Raw genomic sequence first — 14,069 nt, 5'->3', positions numbered from 1 at the left:
TGTAACGGCTGCCTGCCTCTCTCTGAAATGTAGATGTGGGCTGGCTGGCGAGCTCTTGCCTCCACTTTTCCTTACTGACTTTACTTCCAGCTTGACCCAGACTCACTTGAGTAATGCTGTTTCATAGAACAGTTTTCGTTGTAATAATTTGATCCTTGATAGAGCCTTTTGTCTCATATTACTCTATTTTAGTTTTTTATTGGCATATGATTCCTTTACAGTGGTTGTTTCTGCTGTACAGCATCATGAATCAGCTGTATGTATACACATATCCCCTCTGTGGTGCCCCTCCCTCCCCTCTCTAGGTCTTCACAGAGCGCCGGGCTGGGCCCCCTGAGTTATACAGCAGCTCCCACAAGCTGTGTGTTTTACGTATGGTGGTGTATATATTTCAGTGCTAGTACCATCCTCTCCTTCCTTATCTGACTCCACAGGTCTTGTCTCTGTCCGCACTTCTATTCCTGCCCTGCAAACGGGTTCATCAATATTTATTTTTCTATTTTCTATATATATGTGTTAATATGCAACATTTGTTTTTCTGACTTACTTCACTCTGTATCACTTCAACCGACTCAATTTTGTTCCCTTTGATGGCTCATTTATTTTATATTTGGGTGTGTGTATATATACATGTACATATATATATATGTATAAATCCATATGTGTATATGTATCCTATATTGCAGTGTTGAAGAAAAGACTCCGTTCTTTATTGAATGCTACTTGAACACAGCCCCTTTTAAAATTCAGAATTAAGTGCCCAAAGTCATATGAGTACAAAGAAACAGAATATTCTATAGAGACACTGAGAAAAAAATGCAAGGAGAGACAATTATCTGAGTTTTCAGATTCAAAAGCAAAACACAGCAGCATTTGTATAGTATCATACCAGAGATGAACAAATGTATTTTCACTCAAATTGGTGGGCGTGATGTTGTTTTCTTGGCTAGATTCTTTCTTCACAGAGGCTTGATAGCACCATTTTCTTTCATTCCAGATTTAACCCACATCCTCATTTGCATACCCCACTATTTCCGCATGTGCTGGGTGTTTTGACTGTTGACTGTAGCATCGTTGCTTCCTTTGTCCCCTTGTGTGATTCAGATGAAATCAAAGGAGTAAACACGCTTTCAGTATTCTCTGAATACTAACCTGCAAAGATAGTAGGCATTTTTAACCACATGATGTGTGTTGCCGTGTGCTTGTGGTAAATGCAGCTGTGTTACCTCCATTCCTGTCTGGTTTTAAACCTGAGAAACTGATGCTCAGGAAGGCTGTGACCCCGGGGCAGAGCCACAGGGTCATCGCAGCCACTGGAACCTGCGTCTTCTGACACCTAAGCCAGTGCACACTCTACCGTATGAACTTGTAAAAATAGTGGAGATTTAAAAGCAGTGGCCATATGTTCCATTTAGTTTATTTTCTGTTAGTCATTAAAATCGTTCAGGAAGTGCGTCATAATAAAAAGCAGAAAAGAGAGAGTAACCATGTAATATCAATGCCTTAAGTATAAAAAAATAGTTGTAAATTAAACCTAGGGCATAAAGAAAAAAAAATGCCTCCCTTTCAGTGAAAGTGTGACCATTCTTATGTGTAGGTGACTTGGAGAAGGAAATGGCAACCCATTCCAGTGTTTTTGCCCGGAGAATCTCAGGGCTGGGGGAGCCTGGTGGGCTGCCGTCTGTGGGGTCGCACAGAGTTGGACACGACTGCAGTGACTTAGCATGTATAGGTGAACGGTAGGATTACAGAATCTTAGGACTGGTTCTAAGAATGAACTAGGACAAAACTGTATTCCTGATTTGTTTTTCTAATATTTTAGGTTTTATGACAGTATTTTTTTTTGGCCACACCACACAAGGGCATGTGGGGGCCATGTGGGGTGTTCGTTCCCAGACCAGGGATGGAAGCTGCACCCCTGCTGTGGAACTGTGGAGTCCTACCTAACCACTGGGCCACCAAGGAAGTCCCCTGATCTTTTAAACAGAAAAACTAAGGTTTTATTCTGTTAAGTGTTCTGTTTCTTTTTGGCCCTTGAAGATGTGCGGCTAGTTGGTAACTAAACTTGAAGTAGAAATGGGAAGAAGCATCGGTTCTGAGTCTTGTGCCTTTGTTAACGTGGGGGTTAACTTAGCCTTTGGTGGGCGTGATGTTGTTTCTTGCCTAGATTCTTTCTTCACAGAGGCTTGAGAGCACCATTTTGAAGCGGGCAGAGCTCCGTTCCCAGTGTCTCACACGGTTTGTAGTCCCGTGGAGTGAAAAAAATGATGATAAATGCAGAGAAATACAAGTTTTGTGCTTCATTTACCCCTTTTGCTTAATAGGAGGGTCATGCCAGAAAAAGCTGGGACAGTTCCTTATTTTTGACTTTATAAAATAGAAGCTGGGAAATAGGGAAGGGAACGTTCCTTTCTAGGAGGCCTTGGAGAGTCGGGGAGAGTCTGAAGTTAATAGAAACATTTTGACAGAAGGAGAACATCACGTGAGCTCATCGGTGCTCAGAAATGTTTATGAAAAATCTACTTACGTGGGCAGGCGGTTTTAGGGGAGCTTGTCGCCTCTGTATTAAGAAAAAAATTGGTTCTTGTTTTCTCTAAAAGCTACTCTAGCGAAAGGGAAGCAAATACTATTTCTTGGCAGTGCCTGAGAAATGTTTGTAATGTTAACCAAAGGATCTCAGTAGAAGTATGTCAGTATTATTTTAGGCCCTGTGGACCTACTGATAAATATTCTAGACAGTGTTACAGAAATCACTGTTGAAATTTGGGTAAGTAGTTGACATTTCTGGTCAGAGGATTTTATTGTTATATTTACACTAGACAATTAGGGAAGTTTTTTTTTTTTCCCCCCAAGATGTAGTATTTTTTTCCCCCTCCTCCTAATGGCGATTGTAAATAATTTTTAAACGTAGATCAAAACTTACTCAGTTTTATGTGAATTCCATTTCTATGCCAAAATCTGTAGCAAGTTTGCTTTTTTAAGCTTTATGGTCTTATTATGTTTTCATCCTAAATTTTTTTTTTTTAATGGACAAGTGAATGGCATTAATTCCAAACACTGATAGGTATAAGGGGTTGAAAATAACAAGCTAGAAATAAAGTTCATTAAAGGAAAAAGCGAAAAGGTAAGTGACTCTTCAGTCCTAATGCGGTCTTTTTTTTTAATTTTTATTTTTACTTTATTTTACTTTGCAATACTGTATTGGTTTTGCCGTACATTGACTTGAACCCACCACGGGTGTATATGCGTTCCTAATGCCATCTTGATGATTAATAGTGGTCTGGCTGCAGATAGATTTTCCAGATAGCTTTTTCACACATCATGGTACTTTCTTTTCTTTTTGGATATTTTTCATATTTTGATCTTCCCAGTCGATTGACTATATATGCCTTCCCCCCCCCACCCCCCGTTTAATCATACTTGTCTATGTTTTTTTTATTTGTAGGAAGAAAAAAAGAAATTTGACAAAGAGACTGAAAGGAACTACAGCCTAATTGATAAACATTTGAATTTGTCAGCAAAAAAGAAAGACTCACATTTACAAGAGGTATTGTTTTTATTTTTCTTTTAATTTGTTTGTAAAATTTAATAATCAGTGCATGTCTTTTTTTTTAATGAGCTTTTCTTTTGAAAACGTTTCATCTAGGTTTATTAGAGATGGAAAAAATGACTAGGTAGCTCCATGAATTAAAAAAGCTCTTTTGGAATAAGACAAAATAAGACCTCATAGAGTGATTAATGCAGTGTGGGTTCAGAGTATTAGAAGTTTTGGTTCTGAGTATATTTTCCCAGGAACAACCATTTTAACTAGCATAACTGAGAAAAGATATATTATTTTCAGGAATAGATTATTAGCTTTCAAGATGTGTTGAAAAAGTGAATTGAATAAGCTCCTATATCATTTGGCTTTTATGTGAAGGCAGAATTAATCTTACCTAATGCTAAAGATTCAGGAGGTTTTCAGCTTCTTTGGAAAGAGAGCATCTGTTTTACTTGTGTTAATAGACTTGTTTTTTTTGGAGGGAGCCCTATGTAAGGAGAAAGGAATTTATATCTTCTGTCTCATTTTCGCTTTCTTTCTTTCTTTTTTTTTTTCTAAATTCCCTGCCGCTTGTTTTTCCTCACTCACACCCTTGAATGGAAACTCAGTTGTTTACAATTTGGAACATATGCTTTCCTTAAACATAATGCTGTTTTCAGTTGTAAAGATCTTGATTCATCCCACAGAAGTGTGACTTCTTCCCCGGGCATTTGTTTATTTTTAAACACATAAGGGATCCAGGCGTAAGGTACCACTATAATACACACTTGGTGAAGAGTCATCAAAATGAGCATGTTGTAGAGTAAACCTGGGTTGTGTTTAAATGTTACAGATTTAGTTGCAAACTCTGTGTGTATGTGTGTGGTTATTTTGACATTAACCACAGGGTCACATCTTCTTTCATCTCTGCAGTGGGATTGGCTGGTGTTTACATGGTGTTTGATGGTCTGTGAAAGAGAAAGGCCCTTTTGTACCCTCTAATCCTGACTACAATACTAGCTGAAGGCGGGGCTGCATTCTCTCGTTTTCCGTATCGTATAGAAAGCCATGCAGTTGTCACCCGTGCTCCCTCACCTCCTAACCTCTGTCAGTTTTGAAGTGACAGCTGTTGCTCGTAGAGGCTCTCTTTATGCCAGCAGTTTTCCGCTTCCTGTTCTACTTGATCTCTGCTTCCAGGTATCCTGATGGGATTTCCATGCCCCAAGTCAATTTCCATCTCTGCCTCACTCTCTAATTAGGTGTCATTCTGCCTGTTGCTAGGGCAAAATCTGCAGCGTCGTCCTTGGCCTTTTCTCTCTCAGCCCATCTAGACCCTCAGCCTAGGCCTTCTTCAGCTTCAGGGTATTCTCAGAACGTGGCCAGTTCTTCTAGCCTGCAAACCTGCCACCCTGGCCCAAGTGGTGGGCATTTCTCGCATAGATGACTACAGCAGCCTCCCTGCTTTTTACTCAGGGATCCCTACAGTTTATTTTCTTTTTCAAGTTATTTTGCATTTATAATGGCACCCCACTCCAGTACTTTTGCCTGGAAAATCCCATGGATGGAGGAGCCTGGTAGGCTGCAGTCCATGGGGTCGCTAAGAGTCAGACACAACTGAGCAACTTCACTTTAACTTTTCACTTTGATGCATTGGAGAAGGAAATGGCATCCCACTCCGGTGTTCTTGCCTGGAGAATCCCAGGGTCGGGGGAGCCTGGTGGCTGCCGTCTCTGGGGTCACACAGAGTCGGACACGACTGAAGCAACTTAGCAGCAGCAGCAGCAGCAGCATGCATGTATGAGTGCAGCTTTCCCCATGGCTCAGACTGGAAAGAATCTGCCTGCAGTTCAGGGGACCCCAGTTGGATCCCTGGGTCTTGAAGATCCCCTGCAGAAGGGAATGGCTCCGCAGTCCAGTGTCCTTGCCTGGGAAATTGCGGGGACAGAGGAGCCTGGGTGGGCTACAGTCCTGGGGTCTCAAGGAGTCAGACATGACTGAGTGAATAACACTTCATTCATTTTTTATGCCTGTCACTCTGTGTCATGATGTCCCCTGCACTGGGAGCATGACTGTTTGTTAACCACTAGCCTGCCAGGGAAGTCCTCTTCCGGTTTATTTTCTCTATGGCAGCGGAGTCAGCCCTTGTGCTGCTCTTCTCCAAATGCTCCTTCCTAGAAGCTGCCGTCAGAGGCCCCCAGTGCACCCCGCCCTCTCGCACCCCACATGGCGGCCTCATTCTGGCCTGGCTCCGTGGCTGAGGGCCTTGGTGCTCATCCTCCTGCCAGATCCGCATGACTCACTCCTGCAAGTAGTCTTCCAGATAGCCCCCTCTCAGACTTCCCCGAGTGGAGATGTTGTATCTTGTTTAGGGTGCCTTCCTTACTCGGCCTTTTTTTTTTGTTTTTTTTTTGGTTTTTTTTTCCCCTTGCTCTTACAACCATTTGACTCATCACATATTCAGATGTGGTCTTTCCAGGTGGTTCAGTGGTAAAGAATCCACCTGTAAATGCAGGAGGCACGAGAGACTGAGGTTCAGTCCCTGGGTCAGGAAGATCCCCTGGAGTAGGAGGTGGCAACCAGCTCCGATGTTCTTGCCTAGAACATTCCATGGACAGAGGAGCCTGGGGGGCTGCAGTCCACGGGGTCGCAAAGGGTTGGACCCGACTGAGCGCACACAGCGTGCAGTGTACGTTCGGTTGTTTCACGGCTTCTTTCCATGGGATGGCAGCTCCTTGCAGGCAACAGCCTAGTTCTCTTCGGCACTCTGTCCACAGCGCCTAGAATAAGACCTGTCAGGGAGCAGGCCGTAATAAATATTTATTGAATGAACATGTGTGAAGATTATGAGCTAGACCTTCAACAATATCCTTATTCCCAAAGATAATTAAACATTAGATTGGAAATTTGAAGAGACCCTCAAGAGGAATCATTTTAGTTTGCACTTAAATTATATATTCTTGGGTCTTCTCTAGTGGTCCATGGTTAAAAGACTCTATGCTTTCCATGCAGGGGGCATGGGTTCGATCCCTGGTTGGGCATCTAAGATTCCTACATCCCCAGTGGCATGATCAAAAGATTAAAAAAAATTACATTTTCTTTCCTGTCTTGATCTGTGTGCTCTTTACAAATATACAGAATCCCACTTGACTGAGCTTTCTGTTGCAAGAGCGAATGCCTTAAGGATGGGGATGCTCCTTAAAGGAAAGAAGGTTAGATGTGGCTTTGGCCACTTCTGGCAGTGGCTAATACATTGCTGATCTTCAGTGAATTGAGTTGAGGTGCTTGCGAGATTAACAAAGGTTGCTGACAGTGGTACTGAACAAAGGCGTATGTCCTTGTTATCAGCTGTTCTTTCCTCTGGTTTCCAGTGAAAATCACAGGAGAAAATTGGGGCAGACAGCAGGCTGGCAATTTTTGTTTATGCGGACCTTTGCCTCTCACTCTGTACTGAATGGACACACTAGCTTCTGCCTCTATCACACCCCCAGATTCTCAATATTACTATTTGTACTAGAACAGTAGTTGGATATTTGAGAAAATTCTTTGACTGCTGATATTTGAAGTATATTTTTGTTTCCAGCTAAAAATTAGCACTTGCCATCTGTCTCTTTACATTAAATTCACTAGGCAACCTTTGAGGACCTGCTCCCAAGTTATATTCTACATTGTGCCCCCAGTAAAACTTGACTCACAACTCTCACCTTGTGCATTTTTTTTTCAGTTGACACTGAGTAGTCATATAATTATATTTCCGTAAGTATGACCAGAGAAATAGATCCCTTGAAGATCTTTGTGTGAGTGATCTGTTCCTGTTATGCGTGTTTACAGCAGGCATGGTCAGAAGTGAAATTGATAATCGATTTGAAGTTATCTGTTTAAAAAAAAATGACTTTTGCTTGGTATAGTAAAAAGTATAGTCCAGTTGTGTGTTTTTCAGTTGCCACCAAGCAATGAATTCAGTTCTGGCACTCCCTGGAAATAGCGTCAGATCCTGCAGGTTAAGGGCTAGTCCTACAAGACTGCCCTGCTAATGACTGGCAGAGGCAAGCTATTATATGTACAATGGATAAACGACAAGGCCCTATTCAGTGTCCAGTAACAGACCATAATGGGAAAGAATTTATGTCTGTAACCAAATCACTTTGTTGTACGGCAGAAGCTAACACATTGTAAATCAACTGTACTTCAATTAAAAAGAGAGACTGCCCCACTTCTAACACCAAATCCTGGTGTGCTTCTGATTAACTGACTGCAAAGAAAAGGTTCCTGTGACCCCGCCCCCCCCCAACTTCCTTGGGTTTGATTGATTTGCTAGGGCAACTCACAGAACTAGGCAACAGTTACTTAAGTTTACCAGCTCATTATAAAAGGTAATTCAGGGGATTCAGATGAGCAGCCAAGAGGAAGAGGCGCACAGGACTGCGTCCAGAAGGGTCCCAAGTGCAGAAACTTCTGACCCTGTGGAGCTGGGCTGTGTCGCTCTGTGGGCCTGTGGATGGATTCACTCGTGACCTGAAATGAGTAGTCTGCCAGATATTCTCCAGTAAAGACGGGTTTATTCAGGATCAGAAGAGAGTTGCTGTTTGGGGCCTTGCAGCCATGGTGAGCTAAGGGCACGTTCCCACCTGAAACATGAAGGAGACCCCCTTGATTGTGAGGGACAGGGAGTCTCTAGTCAACAGGGGCCATGGCTTTTCTTGGGCTGAGTCCTGGCCAGGCGAGAAGAGTCATCTTCCTTCTTTCTCGGGCTCTGTGTCGTCGGAAGCCACGAGCGCTCCCACTCTGGTGACCCAGCTCTGTTTAATTGAGTTTTCTGTTTACTGATTTTTTACATTGCCAGCCTGGAAGCTTATGAACCCGTGTTCAAGAGTTGCTATAGAACTTAATCCGTAGCGCTTCTCGCTTCCTGAGGGCCAGTGGGTGGGGCCAAGGTTCTGACCTTCTGATCAGTGCAGCCTTGGGCCCCCCACAAAGCCACCTTATTAGCACAAACAGGAGTGTTCTCACTCGGGGCTCCTTACAAATGACAGCAGACACTTCCCTCAGTCAGGAAATTCCAAGGGTTTTAGGAGATTTGTGCCAGGAACCTGGGACAAAGACCAAATACATTTCTTCTTATGCCAATTATATAGTGATTGCCTTTCAGACGGAGTCAAGCCAAAGGACTGTGCTGCTGGGTGTAATTTGGACGTCTGTGGTGGTGGCGTAAATGATGGGTTATCTACAATCCCAGGGATTCTGGTGATAAGGTCTCTCCGTGCCTGGCACAGCAATTCTGAACACTCAGAACATTAGGAGGCTGTGAATAGAAGCTGAGCAGCAATACAGGAGCACAACCAGGAGAGAGAATCCACTCAGAAAAAAGAAAAGAAAACTACATTGGTAAATCTGATCCTGGTGAAATTTTCTTGAAAGGCATTTCCCATTAACAATAACATGAAAGATTCACCCTTAAATCCCCCATAGCTCCATTGATTTTCCTGGGAGTTGTGCCTGTTAACTGCTTCTGGCTGAGCTCAATCTCTGGTCATTAGAGGCATAAAAAAGTCATGATTTCTATGAGTAGTAGGTAGAAAATTTGGCTTAATAAGAAACATTTTGACTTAGTCACGTTGGCTAAACAAGTAGTCACAATCTGAAAGTAGAGTTCTTTTTTCAGTGGGAATTACAAGGATTTCCAGCAAGGAGAGAGCATCTCAAAGTGATCCCAAGAGATTGCTCCGAGGAGGCGGGGAAAGGAGTCAGGATATATAGAAGTTTGTAGCAAGGTGGGGGTGGCGGAAGGCAGTCTGTTAATTAAGGAAAGCCAGATATCTCAAGGAATTTAGCGTTCTTATGTGTATGTTGTTGCTCAGTTGCTAAGTTGTATCTGACTCTCTGCAACCCCATGGGATGCAGCAAGCCAGGCTTCCCTGTCCTTCACCATCTCCCAGAGCCTGTTCAAACTCTGTCCATTGAGTTGGTGATGCTATCCAACGGGCTCCTTGTCTGACCCCCTACTCCTCCCGCCTTCCATCTTTCCTAGCTTCAGGGTCTTTTCTAATGAATCAGCTTTTCACATCAGGTGGCCAAAGTATTGGAGTTTCGGCTTCAGCAGCAGCCCTTCCAATGAATATTCAGGGTTGATTTCCTTTAGGATTGACTGGCTTGATCTCCTTGCAGTCCAAGGGACTCTCAAGAGCCTTCTCCAGCACCACAGATCGCATGGATCACAGTCTGGTCTTCTCTGTATGGGAAGATGCAAGTGTCTGCACTCATTGAATTCATTCTTTTCATGTACATCTCAGCTGTCTGGGGCCGAATCCTGCTTCGTGACTGCTCATATCCTTAGTGTTTACCGTGTGTGTGTGTTAGTCACTCAGTTTTGTCCAACTCTTTGCGACCCCACGAACTGCAGCCCACCAGGCTCCTCTATCCAAGGAATTCTCCAGGCAGGAATACTGGAGTGGGATGCCATTGCCTTCTCCAGGGAATGTTTACCGTAACAGGTGGAGAATGTGACGGTGGCTGCCTCCTATGCCTTCCTGGCATCCCCCCAAGCCCCTCAGCACACTTACCTGATGCATAGCTGATATTGCTTTCCTGGGCTCAGAAATTTACATTTGAAAGGCTGATGTTAACACATACAGCAGAAAGTATTTTATTTCACAGTAAGACACATTTATTATATTTAAACAATTAAAAAATGATATGATGCCAAAAAATTATTACCTGTTACTTTTTTCCCCCAAAACTTAAAATTTTGTTGTGGTAAAATATAGCAGGTGAAGTGAAAGTCGTTCAGTCGTGTCTGACTGTTTGTGACCCCATGGACTGTACAGTCCATGGAATACTCCAGGCCAGAGGGTGGCCTTTCCCTTGTCCAGGGGAATCTTTCCAACCCAGGGATCGAACCTGGGTCTCCTGCATTGCGGGCCGATTCTTTATCAGCTGAGCCACAAGGGAAGCCCAAGATATAGCAAGATACGATTTTAACTATGTTCAAGGATATAATTTGTTCAGTGTCATTCAATACAGCCACCCCCACGTTCCAACTCCTAAAGGCTTAGGTACGGAAACTCTGTGCTTCCCACTAAACTGTAACTCCCCAGCCCTCTTCCCTCCAGCTCCTAACCCCCTTTCTACTTCCTGTCTCTGTGAATTTCACTCTTCCAGGTACCTCATGGAAGAGCAATCATATGGCACCTGTCCTTTTGTGATTGGCTCATTTCATTTAGCATTGTTGATGAGAATAATTGTACAACGTTGTGAGTTGAGAGTTGTGAGGAAGTTTTATTTGGGGCAAAATGAGGACTATGGCCTGGGAGACAGCATTTCAGATAGCTCTAAGAAACTGCTCCAAAGTGGTGGAGGGAAGGTCAGTATATATGTGATTTTGTTGAAGGGCATTGAAGCGTGCATTGAAGCCTGTGTTTTTTTGTGTGTATGGAAGGTTTCTGGTAGTTTTGTGAGGGTGACTGCTAGTCACGAGGAGCAGACACCTCCATGAAGGATTTTAGTGCTTTTCTAGATAGGAAGAGATATAAGAATTGGGCTCATAAAATCAGCTCCTGAAAATATGCAGCTATCTGAAGACCTGTCCTGCCAGTTTTTCCCAGAGCAGAGAGTGCTTCATTTCTGCTCTCCACCCTGAACTCCTTTTCAGGGGGTTTTGAGGGTCAGCGGCTACAGCAGCTCATGATTTAATCCTTGCAGAGGTACAAGGCAAGTGCCAACATGCAATTGACATCTTAATGTCCTCAGGCTTCATCCGTGTTGAGCCAGGTGCCAGAATTCCCTTCCAGTCTGAGGCTGAATAATATTCCATTATCTGCGTAGAGCAGGTTTTGATTAGCCCTTCATCTGTCAGTGGGCACTTTGGTTATTTCTACCGTTTCGCTGCTGTCAATGTGGGTGAGCAAGTATCTGTGTGAGGCCCTGCTTGCAGTTCTTGTGAGTGTGTACCCTGAAATGGAACTCTTTAGGGCATACGGTCATTCTGTCTTTAATTTTTTTGTAGAGAGCAGCCATACTGTTTTCCATAGCAGCTGCGTCATTTTGCATTCACGTCGGCAGTGTACAAAGCTCACTTCTCTGCATCTTCACCAGTACTTTTCGTTTTCTGTTTTGTTCTGGGGATAGGTCTGTTTTGCTATTTTCTGGTTTTTGTTTTGTTTTTGATAAGCGTGAGGTGAGTGTGTACACCACAGTGTAACCGGTGGTTTTGATTTGTAGTTCCCTGATGGTGAGTGATGCTGAGCATCTTTCCATGTGTTTAGATATGGCCTCTTTGGAGAAATGTCCAGGTAAAAACTACATGGTGCCGTATAGGAATTGTTCTGAGGGCCAGAGTCTTCCCCACCGTTCCTGTGTGGAGCCGTCGCCTCTCCCAGCGCCCTTCTAGTTAGACAAGAGAACCTGGGCCCTCCTTCTGGAGTAGTCTGCCGGCGATCTGGTGCCTGCTGGCCTCCAAGGGCTGGGCGTGCTGTGGGCGTAGGAGTGCGGCTCCCTGCAGCTGGGCGTCGAGCCCGGCCTCGCCTGGGAGCCGAATTCTTGCAGTGGGGCTGTTGCCACTGCTTCACCTGCTGTTTCCACTCAGGAGTGCTGTGGCGACTGGAATTTGTGCAGTCCTCCTTCCCAGGCCGCTTCATGCTTAGGCAGCTTGTCAGTGGAAACACTGTGTAGTTCAGAGTCTGTGTATGGTTCCAACTTGTGTGTCAGTTGTGGTTGGTGGGAGGGTTTCTCGTGAAGAGCAAGACTGCTTGATGTTCGGTCCTTAGGAGTCAACCTCATCACAGAGATGAGCAGGGGTTGGCAAACTACTTCTGTAGACAGTCAGATACTAATAAGTATTTTAACATATTTGAAGACCATGAGGTCCCTCTTGGGACAGCTCAGTTCAGCTGTCGTAGCCGGGAAGTCTGCGTAGAAGATACGGCACGGAGTGGTCATGGCTATGTCCAGCACAACCTGGTTTAGGAGAACAGGCAGCTGGCCATATTTGGCCCACAGATGGGAGCTTTGCAGACCTCGGATAAAGAGTTTCACATCACACCATCTCTAATCTGACCACCTCCTTTGTTTTAACACAGGCGGATATCCAAGTGGAACAGAATAGGCAACACTTTTATGAACTGTCTCTTGAATATGTGTGTAAGCTTCAGGAAACCCAAGAAAGGAAGAAGTTTGAGTTTGTGGAACCCGTAAGTATAAACAGCAGGTTTCTCTGTGAGTCGCATGTCGTGATCGAGAATAGGAATCTGTTTCTTTCAAGGTCTCATTTACGGTTGCTACAGGCCGTGATGCGTAAACACGACACAAGATGTTGTAAACTGTACACAGCGCGCCCAGGCCCCCGTGGAGTCAGAATCCCCCCACTGGGTCGCGGTTCGTGGCCCTGTTTGCGCAGCAGTGGAATGAGTATTACCCCTTTTGCTGCATGGCCTCAAGGACACTGTGGTCAGGTGCAACTTCTCCCATCCTAGTTGTGACTCCACCCTTAACAAGAATTCCCATGAAGTTACTGGAATGTGAGTGAGCATGGGGGTGTTTATGGGATAATCTTTATTCTACTTAAGTTTGTTTCTAAGACAAGTACATCCATCCAAACCTTGGTACTTTCAACAATGACAAGTTATTTCTAATACAGTTCACAATACTTACGCAATAGCTCAGTTGGTAAAGAATCTGCCTGCAATGCAGAAGACCCCGGTTCAATTCCTGGGTCAGGAAGAGCCCCTGGAGAAGGGATAGGCTACCCACTCAGTGTTCCTGGGCTTCCCTGGTGGCTCAGCTGGCAAAGAATCCACCTGCAGTGCGGGAGACCTGGGTTCTGTCCCTGGGTTGGGAAGATCCCCTGGAGAAGGGAAAGGCTACCCACTCCAGTATTCTGGCCTGGAGAATTCCATGGACTGTATAGTCCATGGAGTTGCCAAGAATCAGACACTACTGAGTGACTTTCACTTTCGTGCAACCTAAATTAAGAACCAGTATGCAGAACATTCGAAACTACTTTGTGAGTTACTCTGACATTCTTTACCCTTATTTTAGAAACACGTGATTTTCATTGGGGTTTATGTAGGTGTACTCTGAGAGCTTCAGTTATTTTTATGTTAATATATCTATGAATATATATCTTCTGAAGCAGAACAAAGGATATTTCATAGTGTGGGTTTTAGCAAAAAAAGCAAACAAACAAAAAAAAAACCCAAAAAGCAGATATACACTGAGATCCATGATTCTCAAGTCACTTTAATTTTAATATAGGCTATACTGCATGCGATTAAAAAAAAAGGCTTTACTGAGGTTTAATTCACATGCCACACAGTTTACTTATTGTATGTATGATGTTGAAAAACAAACTGAAGGACCAAGTAAGTGTTAATGAAAATTAGCATTGTGGAAGCTGTGGTCCAGTGGAGTCATGGAATTACCCTAGGTTAAACAGAGAAAACCTCCTTCGAGCTTTCTTATGAGCAACCATAATAATGGCCTACTCTGTGTGTGTGTGGACATTTACAGTGCTCTGTCATTGTTTAGGTCACTCTAAGCACTTTTCTGTGATCGTGCA

The 14,069-nt window shown here is 43.8% G+C and overlaps 1 protein-coding gene across 5 annotated transcripts in view; it reads left to right on the top strand.

Annotated features, from left to right (window-relative positions):
* ARHGAP10 (Rho GTPase activating protein 10) overlaps window positions 1-14,069 on the top strand; it is a 375,744-nt gene that overhangs the window by 134,982 nt on the left and 226,693 nt on the right. For all 5 annotated transcript variants that reach the window (XM_060400981.1, XM_015101370.4, XM_060400980.1 and 2 more), the window contains 2 exons: window positions 3,446-3,547; window positions 12,592-12,702. In XM_060400981.1, coding sequence (XP_060256964.1) covers window positions 3,446-3,547; window positions 12,592-12,702 — 213 coding nt within the window. The remainder of the gene's footprint in view (window positions 1-3,445; window positions 3,548-12,591; window positions 12,703-14,069) is intronic.

Source organism: Ovis aries, chromosome 17, assembly GCF_016772045.2.
Source record: "Ovis aries strain OAR_USU_Benz2616 breed Rambouillet chromosome 17, ARS-UI_Ramb_v3.0, whole genome shotgun sequence".
NCBI classification, from domain to species: Eukaryota; Metazoa; Chordata; class Mammalia; order Artiodactyla; family Bovidae; genus Ovis; species Ovis aries.
The sequence above is the reverse complement of the archived record's forward strand: the minus strand, read 5'-3'. Positions and strand labels throughout refer to the sequence as shown.